The 19,383-nt window shown below is 43.3% G+C and overlaps 2 protein-coding genes across 2 annotated transcripts; both read right to left on the reverse strand.

Moving 5' to 3' along the window:
- Positions 1-1,513: 1,513 nt before the first annotated feature.
- Positions 1,514-8,314, reverse strand: prdm13 (PR domain containing 13). Its single transcript, XM_056381364.1, has 4 exons — positions 8,164-8,314; positions 6,508-6,639; positions 6,267-6,387; positions 1,514-4,264 (listed from the first exon to the last, which is right to left on the reverse strand). The coding sequence occupies exons 1-4, from the start codon at positions 8,305-8,307 to the stop codon at positions 2,775-2,777; spliced, it is 1,887 nt and encodes a 628-aa protein (XP_056237339.1). The 5' UTR covers positions 8,308-8,314; the 3' UTR covers positions 1,514-2,774.
- A 6,569-nt stretch (positions 8,315-14,883) lies between these two features.
- Positions 14,884-18,942, reverse strand: zgc:172323 (uncharacterized protein LOC564165 homolog). The gene is made up of 11 exons (XM_056380557.1): positions 18,496-18,942; positions 18,233-18,392; positions 17,908-18,057; positions 17,252-17,371; positions 17,063-17,158; positions 16,845-16,979; positions 16,625-16,735; positions 16,419-16,529; positions 16,149-16,273; positions 15,449-16,057; positions 14,884-15,219 (listed from the first exon to the last, which is right to left on the reverse strand). The coding sequence occupies exons 1-11, from the start codon at positions 18,870-18,872 to the stop codon at positions 15,126-15,128; spliced, it is 2,088 nt and encodes a 695-aa protein (XP_056236532.1). The 5' UTR covers positions 18,873-18,942; the 3' UTR covers positions 14,884-15,125.
- Positions 18,943-19,383: the final 441 nt, after the last annotated feature.

Below are 19,383 nucleotides of genomic sequence, written 5' to 3' on the forward strand. Positions count from 1 at the left end.
TCATTGGAGGAGAAGTGTGTGGAAAGCAGCCGCTGAACTGACAGGATACCAAGCCTGCTGGACTCCACCACATTCAAATAGGAGGTGGCAGCTTATTTTCCCCATTTCAAAATCCATGCCTTAACAATGAAACAAAACCGTAGAGGCTTGTGGGAACGCTGATAAAGACACATGAACTGCAAGCATCTAATAAGACACAAATTCCTTGGCATACACTAGAAATGTCAATATTCGTATTTTAGCTTGGTTTAAATATTTCTGAGGAATTTCCCTTTGAAGATGAATTCTTATATACCATAAATCTTCTTCTCTGACCCTTTGACCCAACATTTTCAAAGGATCTCTTTGGATAATTTTCTGTAAAGCTGCTGAAGGATTTTATTTTTCTCTCTGGCCAAGCAGCTGGCGGCTTCTGCAGGTTTCCGTTTTCCTTTTCTTCTAATCTGTCAGTGTGACCTCTGATCAGTAGTTTTTTTTTTTGTGTTTGTTCTGTTTGTTTTTTTTACAATGGGTCCGTGCAGAAAGCAGTGTTGGAATGTAACTAAGTACATTTACTCAAGTCTTGTACCTCAGTGCAAATTGCAGTTGCTTGTATTTCACTCCAGTGTTTCCATTTCATGTCACTTTATTATTTTACTCCACATTTCTGAGAGTTTGTTTTTAATTAGACAGCTATAATTACACTATTAACACATCAGTATTATACATACAAATATATGATGGGCCTATAAAAAAAACTTAAATTACCTCCTCAATGAAAATACTAATAACACATTCATGCATGAGTATTAATGATTTAATAATATAATAATACTGTTGCCTGTTTAAAAGTGTAACACTCACAACAGCCAGTGTTTTTGCACTGAATGCTTTAAGTACAGTTTGCTAATAATATTTATATAGGTCAGTGCATGACTTTTATACCCGTAACAGCGTTTAACACGGCAGTGCTTTATAAATCCATTACAGTGACATGAAGTCAAGGATTTGAATGCTTCTTCTACCACAGGAACAAAAACATCTCATAACATTTCCACCTAGTATAATGGGTTTAACGTGACTTTATTATTATTATTATTATTATTATTATTATTATTAATGAAGGGAGAAGAATAAGAATAGAAACAGACATTGCTCTCTTTTAGCCTTGCTGCTCCTTCCACGGCAACAGGCCCGATGGCTGAGCGCTGCTGTGGATTTATTACTGCAGCTCAGCTGTAGAGACACTTGATTATAAACCGACATAATGTTCTCACCCATCTGTATGTATACATGTCTGTCTGTTAAACTGCATTCTTGGGGCTGGTTTTGTCTCACACAGCTGGAACTATAACTATAGGAAATAAAATAAAATACAATATCTTTTAGACCTTTAATTGTGTTTTACATGGTAAACGTGATGGTTAGCGTTGTAATTAATACTGAAAATCTCATGGATAAAAACATCTCCAAACAAGTCTTCTGATGTTTTAAATAAATTTATTCAAAAAACCAACGACTTAATGGACAGGAGTAAGATATTGTCCTCGCAGACAATATCACTTATAAACAAACGTATACAACACTTCTCCACTCAAATGTGAAATATCATACTTTACACTTCTTTACATAGCCTTTTAACTGCAATCAATACATTTTTCTTTCTCTAGAAATACTTCCTTAAATAAACTGGGTGCTGCTGCTGTTGCTGCTGCTGCTGCCTCTTTAAGAACAGCGCGCCTCCGCAAGAAAGTGCAAATTGAAGTCCAGTGTGTGATCCTGCGAGGCGCAGGGGAAAACAGATCTTTAATGAAGAGATTAAATGAATAAGTTCGGTTATAAGAATTATTGTGCAGGTGATTTTCTGAAGTGAAATGCCCATTGCTGTTTTTAAAGTGCAACTAACAGTTTAGGAGGGAATGTGGGGATATTGCGAGTGCGTTACGCATTGTTATTCACAATTAAAACAAAAACAAACAATAATAATAATAATTAAAAAAAGAATCATATTCTTTTGCAGCTCTTAATTTCCCAGAATGTGTCCACATCCAGTCTGATGGAATGTAGTGCTTTTTTCGTTTCTTTTTAGTGAAGCTCATGGATCTTCTCTCAGGGGGAGACATGTTACAAAAAACTGTTCTTTTTTTTTTTTTTACACTGCAAAAATATATCTAACTTAAGAAGTCATTTAGTCTCATATTCAACCTTGATTTTTTTAAATTTTCTTTTTCTAAAAAGCGACTGTAAATTTCTGTAACTGAGGTTGGATCATTGTTGTTGTTTTGTGTGCAGTTGTTTTGATGGTTTTGTAGAAGTGTCAGTATTTGAAACGCGGCAGATAAAGGCAGGTTAATGAAAAAAAGAAAAAAAGAAAACTATTATGGTGATTTGCATTTCAAACAAACGAAAATGCCTGAAACAGCACTGGCAGATTGTGTCGTTTGTCTGTGATCGTGGCTGAGGACGCATGCCAAAACCCACAGGCCACAGATGTTTTGGTTTTTTTTGTTAGTTTTTTTGAAGACAGTGTCCTAGAGCAAGACACCAAACATTTAACTGTCACCTGTAAATCATTTATGAACAATAAAGTTTATGAAAAACCAAACAAAAACTCTATTTAGCTGTGTGGTTAATGATTTGAATTGCAGATTTATGGTGGGCTAAATTTGGAGGTTTTGTGTCATGTTGTGTAGTTCAGACGCTCTTGGGTAAATACAAGACTAAATGACTTTTTTTGTTTGTTGTGTACACCATTTAAAGACAATGGGCAGTCTCTCTACGCGCGTGAAAACACCTCAGTCATTATTTTTGCTGGACTCCTGGTCGCTCTGGTCGTCAGTGAAGCACACGTCCACATCACTGTCATTGTCGCTCTTTTGCTCCGCGTCCTCGAACAGGCCTCCCGGTTTGTCGTCCAATTTCTTGACGGTCTGTCCAGGGTGTCTGGACTTGACGTGCCTCTCCAGGTCCCGCCTCCGCACCAGCACCTTGCCGCAGAAGTCGCACCTGTAGGGGGTGTTTCCCTCGGCGTGGAGCCGGATGTGTTTGTTCAGGTTGCTCGGGTCTCCAAAGGGCCTGAAGCACACCTTGCACTTGAGCGGTTTGTAACCTGTGTGAGTCCTCATGTGGATTTTCAGGCCGTATTTTCTGGAGTACAGCTTGCCGCAGTACAGACACAGGTGTCCCTTTTTCGGTTTGCCAGACCCGGCGTTGCTGGCGGCCCCGGTGGGCATCGTGTCCAGCCTCGTCCGGTTCTTCTCCGCGGCGATTTCTGACAGCTGTTGCGTGTGCATGGCGATCTCCCGGTCGATGTTTGTGATGGAGCCCAGGTCTTGGCTCAGTGCAGGCGCGCCAAAGTAGGACATGGACTCTGGGTACTTGAGGAGGTTGCCGAAGTGGAATTTCAGCGGATAGTAAGGGGAGCTGTACAGAAGCTCCCCGTTGTAGACAGTGAAGGGCATCAGTGGGATGTTACAGTCTCCCCCATAAGTTTTAACACCGTCGAAGTGAGGGAGGGTGAACCTCTCAAAATGGAGTCCAGGGGGCATCTGAGGGTAACGGGACGGGGACAGGCCGGAGTGCATCCGACTCTCCACGTGTTTAAAAGCCGAGGTCTCCTCCATGTGAGGCAGCAACGGGAAACCCCGGATAGCGTTTGTGCAAGGCGCCATTGGAGATGTGGCGTCCATGATTGCAGGTGCGCATTTTGGAGGATGGCTCCCTCCTCCATTTAGAGTCTCGCCCACATTGCGGATTGGTTTCATGTTCCCAATGAGTTTGCTGAATCCCAGACCACTAAGCTTCCCGTTGGCGTCCTCTCTGGAGGCGTCCGCGGCAGGGACTTTGGAGACGCCGGTCGGCTTGAAGGCAGAGCGCACACCCGGGTGGAAGCCCATGCTGCTCAGCACAGAGGATGTGGCGCCCAGGCTGAGGAGCTGTCCGTGGCTTCTGGCTGAGGTGACGCTCATGTCGAGGGCCCTGTCCTGCTCCTCAGAGCCGCTTTTCTTTGACAGTCCCGCTTTGTTTAGAAACGATGAGGAGGACACTGCCCGCCTGCCAGAGTCTGAGATGGAGGAGTTGCTGTGGCCGCTCCTCGGAGAGGTGGAGGTGTTGGGGATGTCTCCAGACTTTGGTGACCTGCTGAACGTCTCGGTGCCTCTGGCCTGCTCGCTGTTCACAAACCCCCGCCCGTTGCTCAGAGCGCAGTGGAAGTGGACGTGGGCCTTGAGCGTGTTCGGGTATTTGAATATTCTCCAGCAGTACCAGCAGATGTAGCGCTCCTCACCTGTGGAGACAACAGCAAACATGGCGTCAGTGATGAGCTGGATGCGGATCATTACGCGACACAACACAGAGTGAAACATCTTCATACTGATGACATGCGAATTTGCAGTATATTTCCGTGCGTAAAACTGCAAGGCCCCTGCGTAAAATCAAAATAACAGGTTTGGTAACCTGTGGAGACACGACGTGTGAGCGCCTACACAGAGAAGCACACCACTCTACACACACCACCCTCATATAAATTGAATAAAGAGTGATATAATAGAAAATACACGTGTTTACATAAAATTTGTGTTAAAACATTTTCATATTTGATGAAATTCCCCTTTAAAATGTCACTTTAAAGAAAGATTTTCACCAGTCGCTTCACCTGATATTTAAATTCAGGCCTAATGGATATGATCCGGTTTCTAAGATCTGATGCCAAATGGTAATAGACCCAGGGACCCATCTTAATGACCTCCAGGCGAGCACTCAGGGGTTAATATAGATGTAATGATTTTGTAATCCTCATACGGGCCATTGTTTATGATCGCCATCAAAAGAGCAAACGCCCTGCCCAATCTGGCGCTCAGAAACGCAATGCATTGAACGCGGGACTTTCCCTCTCTCTGTGCTCTTTCCCGTGGAAGTGACAGCAGCTGTTGCTTGAAATCGCAAGTCTCCAGAAACAATGGCGCCGGCCCATCTGTTGACGCCTAATAATGGGAGCGAGCGTATGTCCAGGAGCGCACACGGTGTGTTGGGCCGGAGAATCAGGGCAATATACACCCCACATAAAAGTTAGCATTCATTAGGCCACAATACCTTAACGCACCCACCTAATTTACCGTGAAGCACTTGTTTTTGAATTTATTTGCTTTTGACAACATGAATATTAATGACGCAGTGGCATTTGTTAACCTCCGTCTCGGGACTGAATCACCAGCCTCTTCTTCTTCCACGGTCGCGCAGACACGCCACTTTTTGCTTTTAATTGCTGTTTTATTGTGTGTTTCAAGCACCGTAATTACTTTATTACATTTTCTTTCTTTTTTTTTCCTCGACACAAGTTTGATAGCCTGCCACTTCAGGCACTATCGTTTTCCTTTTACATTTATTCAGTTTGTAAAGAGACTTTTCCAACTGGAAACAAAGAGTAGACTAATCCAAAATCATCGTCTCTTGGAGGAATTTCCTGCAATCTGTATCTGTTGATAATAATCTTTTTTAAAACGGATTAGTTCCTGTTCAGCTGGTGTTTTGCCAAAGAGAAGACATTAATCCCCCAGCGCAGAGGCCAAATTACCATTACAGCCCAAACAAATGGATTAAACGTCCAAACAGACCAAAGACAAAACAGGAAATCAGTCTGAAAATGAGGAGCGTTTATAGATGGTAAAATATATTGAGATCAGACCACAGAGTCTAAACTGCACTTTTCAATTTCAAGGCCTTAATTGTCAATGTAATAATCATCTCTTTTCTCTTTTTTTTTATCTCTTTCAGTTTCAATCTTAAAGCTTCTCTTTTCATTCCAAAAATGATCTTTTTTTCCTTTTTCGTATTTAATGGATATGTGTGATTTTATTTAAATTAAATAAATTAATAATTTAAAAAAAACATGAAGCCCGAGGAAAAACAACATGCAATTGATTTCCATATCTGAGCGATAAAGTATTGGCAGTCATTTAACCGCGCAGTGATGGAGCCTCAACATGTCGATGACACAGTCAGACCAATCTGTAGCCTGGACACACAGGACTGCAGATGCTCTCAGCGTGTTGACACAGAATCTGAAAACAGTCTTTTAAATGGACTATTGAATTTTGTCGTTACATAATTATGGTTATTATTGTTATTATTAATATTTAGTATTGTTAATTTTACAAGTAAAATCTTCTGCTTCCACCCAGATATCATCGTTGAGAGTTCGCATTAACTTTCCCAATCATCTTATTTCCCATCAGTGAGTAAAAGACGTTTGGTTAAACTGGTCCTCCATTATTAACAGTGTGATTTACCTTTCTCGTCGTGCGTGGGAGTGGCCGTGGTGGGGATGTCGTACCACTGGGCCAGAGGGTTGGAGTACCAGACACTGAGCTCCTCTCCTGCGGGGATTTCTCTCAGCACTCGGTAGAAAATCTTACAGAGGAAAATGTAGGAGAGAGGATGGAGTTAATTCAAGAGTCTAAATATGGGTAGGAAAAAAAAATAACAACAACAGAAGAAACTCCAATAGGTCTATGAGTAAAAAAAAATCACCTGTCCACCAGGTAAGTCCGACACAGCCTCCAGGTTTTGCTCTTGACTGTTCCTGGCGGCGCGGATGAATCCGATCCAGTCTGGTACGGGACAGCCCGACTCATCCACGAACTCCCCCCGAACCAAGCGGATCTAAGCGGGCCAGAAAATGAAACGGATGAGAACGAGCTCCACAATATGATAAAATGATGGGCACGAACACAGAGGGCCTTAAAGGAAAAACACATACATGATGAAATGAATAGGTTACAGGCTGTGAGATAGAAAAAAAAACATTTGGCTTGTCTTTTTCAGTTTGTATTTCCAAACTAATTATTATTATCATCCACTTATTTCTTTAGGCCAATACATAATTTTATTTAACGAATTCTGCTTTAAATGTCGTGGCCCAGGACTTTGTGGTGAAGTACCTGGAGGTGCCGCGGCCACGCTTGACCAAAACGCGCTTAATGCGTCTTTATCCGCTCTGCTGATAATTTACTAAAGAGAATGACACACAGGCCTAATTGAGTTGATATGGGAAACGAATTTGAGGAGTGTCAGAGCGTTTCTAAACTGTTCAAGGACATTAAAGATCGAAGCGTGACATTTGACACAGAGATTGCACCTGATGATCGCCGGCAGCCCGGGGCCAAGCATTTAGACGCATCAATCACAATCGCTGACAGCTTCAACAATAACTGGGTGCGGTTATAGATGCGCCCACAGCAGCAAATTGTTTACCACTGTTTATGTAAAAAAAAAAAAAAGAAAAAAAGAAACAACAATATGTGTTTGAAAGTTTTTTTTCTTCATTTTTTTAAGTGTCTTTTTTTTTTTTTTAATCCATATCTGAAGACTTTTATTTTCTAATTATTAGACCCACTGCTTTAAAAAGAAAAAGAAAAAGAATACCAGACTCCTGTTCATCTGAACAGCATAACCCAGTCTAATAACATGAATGCATCTTGTTTGATTTTATCTTTTATATTAGTTATAATTGTTAGTATTTTTTCTTAGCCCCAGGCAGCGGACCACGGCCTCAGTGGCATCTTTCTGTGGCCGGATTACATTAAAATTAAACGGCTCATCGGAATAACAGGCCCGCCAGGCAGTGAAATGTGAGGCGGCTGAGGGCATGAAATCCCACACAGCAGACCCGGGTCGCCCATTAGGCCGGTTAAGTAGAAGCACAGACTGACAAGTCTGCCACTAATGGAGCTCAATTATTTCCAACGTGACAGGCCAAACCAATTAATAACCAAAGGCCCGATGGAGTTTGACAGTGCAGCTTTAAACCCAACCGGGTCGTTTTTATTATTACACATGCTTCAATTTACAGTGTGTTTAGATGTTTACATTATTTTTGTAATCGATGGCATACATTTTGCTCATTAAAACTTGGGAATTAGTTCAAAAATAATCTCAATTTTCTTCTAAATTAAAAGGGCTTTGATTCGGTATTGGAATAAATAAATACATAGTAAATAAAGACGTAAAAGTTTATTTTGAAATACCGCAATACAGCTTTCATTCAGAGATCTCCAGTGTGCAGCTGATTAACCAGATCACTTCAAAATATTTCAAAATAAGAGCATTAAAAACAAACAAACAAACAAACAAACAAACAAAAAAACCCACTATCGTATTTTAAAAGTTTCAGTATTTTAACCTCACCTTCTTCTTGGGTCCAACTTCCTTACGATCCGACACGTACTTCCCGAGTTTGAAGATGCCCGGTACCGGTCCTATCCGGAGCCCGGCCGGGATGCTGCAGTCCGTAAACACACTGACGGTGGTGGACGCCCGGGTGGCTTGCATGGCGTGGGGTGAGATCAGAACCATGAAGACTGATGGAGACCGAGTGGGAGAGTGCAGGGAAGGAGGAAGAGGAGGAGGAAGAGAGGAGGAGAGGATGAGGACCGGCCGATATCCGCCCTCAAAGTGACGCGGTGGCGTTATGCTCTCCGGCTTTTCTAGTGATGGTGCAGGCAAGGTAGCCCCCACCCCCCTCCCCCTCCACTCCACACACGCCCCTCTCTAACTCAGGATGCAAGTGTGTGTATTGAAAGGGGGGGTGGGGGGTAGGGTGGGCAGAGAGGTGATGCTGTGCTATGTTAGGTAGTTTAAAGGGGGGAAGAGAGAGGGGGAGCGGTCCTGAGTTTGCAGCAGCAGCCAGCAGGAGTGTGTGTGTGTGTGTGCGTGTGTGTGTGTGTGTGTGTATGTGTGTATGTGTGTGTGTGTGTGTGTGTGTGTGTGTGTGTGTGTGTGTGTGTGTGTGTGTGTGTGTGTGTGTGTGTGTGAGTGTGAGAGAGTTGGGCTCTCCCAGCAGCTGTGTGGAGAGGGAAAACGGGCCGGCCTGGTCACATGGAGACTTTCCCTCACCCCGCCGCATAATGAATTGCTCCAAAACGGTCAAGAGACACAAAGGGCCAGGCGACCTTCCCATCCCCAAAATCCAATTTGTCAAGGGCAGAGAAAAGAGGGTGCAGAATCAAAGGTCCAGAGAGACCATTAATCCTCAGCATGTGGCTTTGTCCTCCAGACAGTTCCGATATTTTAACTGACAAATCCACTGTATAATTTATCCATAAATCCTCACCCTTTTCCATTCTTCCCTTTCAAGCCAGGTTTTGGAAATCAGTGGCTACTTTAAATCTACTTGGCTGGCATTCTTTGGGTTTTATATACTTCAAAGCTTCTTTATTCTCCCTCCCCTTTTGTGTCCTTACGTGAACAAAAGGAGCAGGAAAGTTTAGAGGACTTGTTAACTTCTATTGACTCTCGGCGTGTGCCGGGTTGAGATCAGGCAGGTACTGAAAAGGCAGAACCACCAGTAGGAAGAAGAAGAAGGAAAAAAAAACACTAGAAAATAACATCACCATTTTCCCAACGCACACACACACACACTTGTGGTCTTCTTGTCGTGTCCCCCTCATTCAACACGTTTATTCTGCTAATTGTGCAAGAGAAAGAAAAAAAGTTACACAAATCATTTGTGATATTTCTCTTAATAACTGCGTCATTCTTTCTGTTATAGTGGGACAAAAATTATTCTGAATTTTGAATTTGAATTATTTTCTTAAAAGATGTTCCTCTTGGCCTCTAAAATAAATGACCGAGAAAACAATGCTTAAAAAAATAGGACGATTTTCACATGATCACATGCTGCAAGAATATTCTTTGAATAGATTGTTAAAATATGAATATGAAATAACGTGAGGAAAATCAGGCGTTTTAGAATTTATTTCAATGAACGTGCTCACTGTAAATCCACACCAAACCCAGAGACAGCTTACATACAGGAATATCATAGACATATACTGATTGATGATTGATTCTTATTGATTGATGAACTGACTTGAGTAACTTAAGTGTCTTGATTGATTGATTGATTGATTGATTGATTGATTGATTGATTGATTGATTGATTGATTGATTGATTGATTGATTGATTGATTGATTGATTGATTGATTGATTGATTGATTGACTGATTGATTGATTGATTTTTGTCATTTAAAAGAATTGCATGACAGTAGTGTCCTGTGAAAACCACGTATCACCAAAGATTTTCATGAGAGAAGCTTCATTTTTATTTCTTAAACGTTCATCTGAAAAATTCAATATTACCAAAAATGGAGACATCTTGTTTCTACTGTGCAGTGTAGGTGAGAAAAATAATAACCTAACACTCAAATGCAACATTTGACTCCAAACCTCTTTTCTGGAAGAACTTTGATGATGATGAACTGTAACATTCAGGTGATCAAAAGCTTAATATGATATAATATCATATACCTACTTCAGACAGAAGGACCCAAAAGCTTTCAGTGACTGATTGACTTGCTGGTTTGTCATAAACATTCAATAGTACCAGTGGCATGTGTGAAGGGAAAGGGAGGCTGCAGCATGTGGCTCTGTGCAGCAGGTTGTTTAAATAGCCTTTTCATGCTGCAGTGATGAGTCTGAAGAGAGAAGAAGAACAAGAATTTGTGGGTGATCAATTCAGACCATGAACGTGTTGACCTCTGACCTGTCCGCTCTGGACTCTGGATCTGAATCATGAGAAGGAGCAGGAGCTTGTGATATCAAGAGTGTCCTGGAGAAAAAGTAGTGCAACGCTGCATGTGTGCTGATTTTCTTTCTTTTTTTTAAAGAATGAATCAAATAAAGAATGAATCCGCAAATAAACAACATCAATAAAACACAATCTACAGTTGAAATCATTGATGCATTAACTTTATTATATGAGAGTTGCCTTTTGTTGCTCCCCAAAAACTAAACGGTTCAGGTGGTGATAAAATAAAAGGCTGCAAACAAACAACTATTACACATTCATCTCTCTCTCTCTCTCTCTATCTCTCTCTCTCTCTGCAGGCGGCCCGTGTTGCTCCTGTCTCTCTCTCTCTCTCTCTCTTTCTCTCTCTCCTCCCTGCGCTCCTCCACACTCAGTCAAAGAGCCTGAACGACACGCGAACAATCTCATCAATAGGCGCAACGTTTGCACCCGGCTGTGCGGAGGGGTTATTTATTAACGCCTCGGCATTTGCTGCTGGTTCCCATCCACCCCTGTGCCGTTGCTTTAAAGCCCCGCACTTCTCCACAGAGAAATGAATTATTCTTCCGAGGAGAGGGGGAAGAAGGCGAAGACGTTTTCCTTTCTGTTTTGCGGAGAAGTCGCTGGGGTGAATCCCCGCTCCGCTGTGCGCTCCGCAGCCCCGAGGAGCAGTGAAAAGGCTCGGTGTCAGAGTGAAAGCAGTGTTGGAAGCAAATGGGATGGAAAATTAAATGAAATTAAATGGCCTGACCGGCGGTATTGTCCCTCCTCCTTTTTAGAAAGAAAAAGACACATTAATTACATGGTCGGATCTTTACTCCGGGACAATATTGCGGAGTCAATCAACAGCATTTTGCAAGTGCGCTTCTCTTAACTGAACTCTGCGTCTGTTTAATGAACTTAAATAACGACCTGAGAAGAATCGGAGTTCGGGAGAGGAGGGAGACGTTTTTATGGGCGGCTGTGCCCGGCTCTTGCCAGCCTCTTTTGGATTTCAACTGTCTAAACGGAGGGGCTCTGATTTAACTGGTTGGCCATTAATGAGCCATGAATATAGAGGAACAACCTGTCTGCAAAGCAACGCGGTAAATACAGAGAGCAATGCCCCACCAGGGATCACCATTCATGCGACTTGACTATACCTCAGGGGTGCCAAGGGTTCACCACCACCTCTCCTGGACTGGTTTCAATGGCCTACCATTTAAGACCCCTCTGAGCTCAGAAGAAAACACATTTTTTATGTCGACCCATAAACTTTGTTTGGGTCTATTCAGCAGAGCCCAATCATTGTCCCACTTAGCAATGTGGTCTATTTCTCACAGATTCCCACGTCTTAGAAATGACTTTGTGTTGGTCTAAATCCATTTATTTCTCCACATGTAAGCCCACACCTTCTGCACCTCTCACATTCATTTGGTCACACTTCTTTTAATTAAAAAAGAAGGCTGAAATTCTCATGGGTTTTTTTTGTTTGTTTTTTGGTTTTTTTTTTTTTTTACTCTGTCCAGCAAAAGAATCTGAACTTATTATTATTCCTTTCAGATGTGAAACCAGAAAAAAAAAGATTCAGACAGGCCCTTTTTAATCCCTTTCTTCGCCTCTCTTTTCTTTATTTAAAACAAACCCGGGTCATGTTTGAGGTGTTTTACTGTCTGAGAAACCTGGGGAAAGATGCAGGCTGCACCAAAGGCAGACCAGCTGCCTTGATGCGGGTGGGACATTTGCGACGCGTTTGAATAGTAATGATGCTTGTATGGGACTCCCACCAGATGACATGATTGGGATTTTAACCCAGACTAATATTCAAAATCGCATTAGAGAGGAGCCGAATAAACGGCACCTGATTCAACGCTGTTCATGCGTGATTTCATTCAAAATGCCTTCTCTCTTTTTTCCCCCAGAAGGGGGCTGCACCGTTTCGGTATTCAAAGTTTTTTGCGCCAGCCTTTTTTTTTTCAGGCCACATTTCCCTGACTTAAACTCACTTTGTCTCGCATGAGGAGACGCGGATAAAAGCGTGTGAAGTTGCGTGAATTGATATGTTTCGGTGTACCTTATAAATTCATACCTTTTCTCACTCGAGCGCCTCAGAAAGAAAGTGTCACTCAGGCCGATTCTCTCTGCTGTCCAACGCATTTAGCAGGAGATCTATTTGAGAAGTTCATTCCTAGGCAAATATATGCAGGCAGGGCTCCGCATGAATAGAGCAGCGTGTCAGCCGACCCTAATTGGGATTTAGCCACCCAAAGCATATGCACAAAGTGACAGAAAATCACAGGTTTCAAAGAAAGTCCCAACTTTTGCCCTTCTTTCCCTCAGCTCAGAGTAAAACACCATTTTTCTCATAGGATGAAGGTTACTGACCCAATTGGCTATGCGGTGTGTTTCTGCAAAATAAAAGTGGGAGCAAAACAACTAAGATGGCAAAGAGCATGTTTAAAGACATGTAACCTTGACCGGCCTATATGTTGGAATCAGGGCCAATATTTTAGCCGAAGTCACGGTTATTACCAGAACAAATATCTGAATCATTTCCCAACCTTTTTTCATTTCATTTGTTTTTTATATAGTAAAAATGTATAATTTTCAAACGGAATTATGTCATTTGTTCCAACCGTTTTACAGTAAATAATGATAATAATGATAAAATAATAATTTTAATAATAATAATAATAATAATAATGGTAGTAGTAGTAATCATAATTTCTATCTTTTTCTCTATCTGCCTATTCCTTTTTTTAATCTCTGTCTAACCAAACAGTCTCTTATTGAGATAAAAAATAAAATAAAATAAAAACTGTGTCACATTTGCGCATCAGAAAATGTCATTTTGAAGGAATGCTTTTAGTCACTGCTTGTGTCTGTGAATGTAAATTTACGAATAAAAATTTGCTAATGTGCGTTTTATGTCTTTTTTTACTTGTTTTATTACACTCGTCTTTTTTTCCAGTTTTTCCTGTCTGAGGACGAAGCACCATGGAGAGCTCCGCATTCCACACGCACGCGCACACACACACACACACACACACACACACACACACACACACACACTAGGCCGTTAATTATATTGATAATAAATTCCATTCGTACATACAGTATAACTTAAGTGTATTTATCTCCCTGAACTTATAGCCTGATTTGTGTATAAACATCTTTCAGGGTTGGATGCACATTAATAATTTGCTGTAACAAAACGTGATCTAATGATATGACCGTCTCGCGGCTCCTCATTATGTCTCCGATTGACAGTTTTGGGTTCAAACTAATTGTGTCCTGCGTGTTCGGGTGGGATGAGCTTGTGGAAGTGATGCCCGAGAGAAATATTGATCGTTTCAACATGCACCCTGCGCAGAATCATTATAAAAATGATTTGTAATGCAGTGATATGGCTTTACATAAGCTGCTGGTGGTGCCTTGACTCCAAGAACAAAGGTTGGCTTAAGGTAATTATAATTCCTTGTTTTTTCTTCTTCTGGTTAAATCTTGTTTTTAATGGCTAGTGTAAATACCTCAGTTAATCTGACATTATGAATTCCTCTTGTGTGGAAAATGCTGTTGTTTTGAAGTACGTATTGTATCCCAAGTTCCAAGAGTGTTAAATCAGCATATCCAGAGCAAACTGTTGTAACATGGAAAATAGAATTGTTCATTTGGAGAAAGAAACATTCATATTTTTGCAGATATATGTTCATCATAAGCACAACACTTTATATATAATGTAGAGGCATTTCAATGCAGAATAAGATTTATGGTTTTTGCTCTTTAGTTGACTTTAGTCAGATGTGTCCCATTATAATAATAATGGCACAGTAATGCAGCTGCTGCCATAATAACACTGGTCCTCTTCTTGTCTTTGTTGCAGTGTTTTGTCAGAGGATTGGTGAGTTGCATGTTTCTGCTCTCGGCCCTTGAGCAGGACACTGAGAGTGTTTGGCATCTGCTGGCCACATCCAGTCGCTCCCGATCAGCAGCAGGAGGAAAAGGTGTGGATGTGGATGGAATGAGGACAGAAAACGGCTGTGTGCCGTCAGTCCGCTGCAGAACTAAATTTGACTGATGGATCCCTCAGCCCTCCAGAAAGTGTCAGGGCACTCGACCCGACCCTCAGGTGACTCTGTCTCTCTCTCTATATATATATATGTGTTTTGCTTCTCCTTCTCTACCTCCTTTCCTTTTTTTCACTCTGTGTTGAACATGAGCAACATCTCTCTCAAAATCTTTACCAGCATCTCATGTTTACAGCACTGTCTAATATTCAGTGTCCTTAAAAGGCACCTCAAACTAAAAATTTAAAAGAGACATCAGACAACGTAAAATGAATGCTGATAGCTTTATTTGCAGTGCAAAGAAAAAAAGGGGGAGTGTAAGGCACACAAAAGTTTACAGACCACGTTGAGTGTTTAGGCATATTTAAACCCTATGAGGTGAAGGTTTAACATCGTAGCAAAGGGTCATTCATGGTCTTCTTGTCCAGGGCAAAGGGCAAAGGTCAGTGCCCAGACATGGGGTTTGGTCAGTGCAAAGCTCAGAGGGGCGTGGAGGCTTAAGGGTGAGAGGAGGTCACTTGGGAATTCATGCTGCTCATTCCTCGTCAGAGTCGTCGGCCGCGCCAGTGATGGTGTAGGTTTGTTCCTGGTGGTCCGTCTCCAGCACGTCACCCTCGTTTTTGACCGTTCTGTTGGGGAAGACAGAACAAAGAGAGGGATGGAGAGACTGAAAGATTCTTGTAACAGCTGTTAAACCTCTCAGCAGCTGAATGCTGGTCCTAACTCTAACTCTGTCATAAAGCAGGTTAAGACACTTGAACTCATCGTGTTTTCATCAAGGGTCTCATTTTATTTTATTTTCTAAGGTTGAGTGCTTTGTTGAAGAGGAATAGAAAAGATACCTGATGGTACCTTTACCTAATGAGCACCGTCCTTCTCTCCGTCAGCTCCACAGCCTGCCCAGAGTAGGCGTCGATGTTGTCGTCATATCCATCTGATTCTCCACCGGCCTTCCCCTTCCCACCAGAGCCTGACAGTGCAACATCCCCACCCACACCCTCAGTTCCTCCACTGCCTCCAATTCCACCACCCACTCCACGGTCTTTGCCTCCATCCCCACCTAGTCCTCCACCAGCTCCATCACCCCTCCCCTCGCCTACACCACCATTTCCTCCACCGCCGTTGCCGTTGCCAGCTGAACCTGTAGAGCCACTACCTGCACCCATTCCAGCACCACCCATGCTGCTGTCACCCTTTCCCCCAGTACCAGTGCCCACACCTCCAGCACCCAAACCCACACCCCTAGGTCCAGTACCCAACCCCGCAGCACCAGTACCAGCACCACCACCAATGCTTCCAGCACCCAGTCCACCAGCACCAGTGCCAACCCCACTCATTCCTCCTGCACCGCCCATGCCTCCTGCACCGAAGCTCATGCCACCACCAATGGCGCCCATGCAGCCGGCGGTAAGAGACAGGGTTTGCACCATGCCAGCCAGCCGCAGGTCCTCTCCTTCAATCAGTTTTCTGCAAAGAAAGCACAAACAATGACAAAATCATTCTCATATGAACTCAACTACATGACGCTAAGTCAACCTTAGGGTTGCATTTCCTTTACCTGTAAGTTGTGATCTCAATCTCCAGAGCCATCTTGATATTCAGGAGGTCCTGGTACTCGCGCAGGTGCAGCGCAATTTTCTCCTTAGTGGATTTCAGCTCGAGCTGCAGAGCCTCAATCCGAGCCTGTTTAAGAAAGCCATGATTTTACCTCAAGGGTGAAGCATTGTAGCGCCTTTGTGCCTGCACGCATGAAAGCGAGAGTGTGTGTTCACAACTGACTCTGGTGTGAACAGGTGCGCACCCTGTGACTACATGAGTCTACATTTACCTGCAGGGCCTCCAGTTCCTTCCTGTACTTTGCTTGCATCTCTCGGATCTGGGCCTCAAGAGCTTCGTTCCTGGTTCTCAGGGAATCCAAGTCGCGTTCTTTGCTTTGGATCTGGAGATCATTTTAGTATGATTTTATTTATTACAGGCATTTAATATTGATTCTCAATCAATCTTAATTGATTAATTTTCACTCATGACACTTACCTCCTTTTTGGCACCTGCTATTTCTTCTCTAATGCTTCGAACCTTATCCACATGCCTTGTCGTCTTCTTGGTTAGATCCTCAAACTTGTTTTTATACCATGAATCCATCTCCTAGAAATGTTGGAAAAATTCACATGAATTAATTTACAATAATTATTAGAATAATTTATAATACAGAGGATTTCACTGCACACTGCAGAGCTGATGTGTGTATTTCTACCTGGAGATTTTTGGCTGCGATGTCGTCATACTGGGTTTGGATTTGTTTCATCGCAGCTGCGAGGTCAGGCAGGGAGAACGCACTCTGAGCGGCGGCGTGAGCTGCATAGATCTGTTTCATGAGCTCATCGATTTCCTGGAGCAAAAGAGAAATCTTTAATGGGTATCAAAATGAAAGGCAAACCAAATATGTGACTCTTGCATGAAGATGTTAACCACCTGTTGATGGACCCGTTTCAGGAATTCAATTTCAACTTCCAGTTGCTCCAGCTTCTTCTCCAGGGCAATGCGTGAGGAGGTGGCTTTGTCAACATCCTGAAGCACACACACACATCATTACCACGTAGGTTCATGACTACAAATGAATATGATGAAGAGGGGGATATTTCCTGATTAAATGGAACCTACTGGACGGAAGGCTTCGATGTCTAACTCAGCTTTCTTCCTCAGCTCCAGTGCTTCCTCATATTTGATTTTGATCGCCTCTAGTTGAGCAGCTGTGGACTCCTTAGCTGCCAAGGAAATGTCCTGAAAACCAAGAAGCCATAAGTAATATGCTTGTCTATTAGATTTGAAGGTGTGTGCAGGGGCGTGTGCAAAATACAGATCAGCCCCTTTTGCATTTCGTATTTTAACTTCAAACCTGAGTGTGTGTGTGTGTGTGTGTATGTGCGTCTGTGTGTGCGTATGTGTGTGTGTGTGTGTGTGTGTGTGTGTGTGCGTGCGTGTGTGTGTGTGTGTGTGTATCTGCAAATGCATAACCAAGCCATCTCATCTGTGCATAAAACATAGCTGAAGACAGCTGTACTCCATGACACCCTAACACGCTGAGGCACCTCTCCATTTGCCTGCCAGAAATAAGCCTGTTACCAGGTAAAAAACCTTGAAAACACCAAGTTGACGTCTTGTATCATTGCTTGGATGGATCTTCTACAGATTAGTGAGGTGTAAACATCGCCAGAAACAAAGAATTTAGGCTTTCTGCTCCATTGAGCATGTGAAATGTAAAAAAAAAAAAGGAAAAGAAACAGAAGCAATGTGCAGCTTGGATAATTCTGTCTCACCCGTTGAACCCTCATCTGGTCAGCGATCTTTTTCAGCTCCCTCAGCTGTTCCTCATACAGGAGGCGCAGACCGGACGGCTTCTCAAAGCGGTTCTGGTAGGCCTCGATCTCTGCTTCCAGGAGCTTGTTCTGCTGCTCAAGCGTTCGAACCTGTAAGCACAGGAAAACCCCAGCTGTGATATTTCAAGTGCGCCTGAACCAGAAACTATAGTATTTTTCTTGTCCATGTGCTCGCAGAGGTGAGAATAATACACCCCCATTCTTAGCTAGTCTTGACAGAAATATCTATCTGCACTGATGGAGTAGTTAGTCCGAATGCTTTTACTTTATCGATGTAGACAGCCAGTCGGTCATTGAGGACAATCATCTCCTGTCTTTCACTGTTGCGGGTGCTGAGGAATTCCTGGTTCACAGCTGCAGCCACATCCAGGTCTATGGCAGGCTCTCCACCAGGCCCGACACACACCATGGCTCCTGCACTCACACTGAAAACACACACCTCACCTGAGGAAGTAATATAACTGTGTGGCCTTATTACTCATAAACCCTACATTAGTTCACATGTATGGACATTCTGATCTGGCTTACCCTGTCCCAGCCATGCGAGTCCTGCGTGCAGCCGAGACGGTCCTTCTTCCCACTGACTCCACACGCATGCTGCCAGCCCCGGCTCTGCAGGAGTAGCCCATGGAGGCATGACGGGCCTCTCTCCTGTTGGGGGATGGGCTGGAAACCCTGACCTGATGGGACACGCTGCTGTCCTCAAAGTGACGGCGATAGGACGAGATCCTCTCCGGGCTGCGGCTCATGGTGGCGGCAGCGACTGTTTTTCCTCTGATTCTCTGAAGGGGAATGAAAGAAATACGGTAGGCAGGGCCTGTGTGTGGTCTACTGCACTTCAGTGCTGCTCCAACTCTCTGATCGTCCACCCAGTCGGATCTTTTATACCTCCTATTCCCTGTCATGCCCCAGCTCTGCCCAAGACAGCCCAGCTCATGAGCCAACACCTGTGGAATCTCGAACCTCTGTATTAACGCAGGCTTGACCTGCTGCTCAGATATCTGTCAGCAGCCTGTGAGGGGCAGATCTGGGCTGTGGCTGATGGCATCAGTGGAGGGTTCACCTATTAGTCTCTCTGCAATATACAGACTGTGATCATGTATCACTCTCTCTTCTATCAGAACCAGTAATGGGTTTTGCTGGGATTATGGTGCATCCACCACCTCAGTATCCACCACAGCACTGGGCAGCACACAGCCAGGCAGGCATGTAAGCAGACACTCAGGGTCCGGTCAGTCACAGCAGCCAGTAGGTGTAGCACTGATGTGATCTGCTCTGATGGGACGTGGGACTTTAATTGAACGCTGAGCAGAAGCTGGAGGGTGACCTGATGAGGTTGCGGCTGCAGAGGAACAAAGAGCCCTGGCAAGATTTGACATAAATTAGTACTTATTAGTCTGGTCTGTTTCCAACATA

This window comes from Seriola aureovittata, chromosome 7 (assembly GCF_021018895.1).
Source record: "Seriola aureovittata isolate HTS-2021-v1 ecotype China chromosome 7, ASM2101889v1, whole genome shotgun sequence".
In the NCBI taxonomy this organism is placed as follows: domain Eukaryota; kingdom Metazoa; phylum Chordata; class Actinopteri; order Carangiformes; family Carangidae; genus Seriola; species Seriola aureovittata.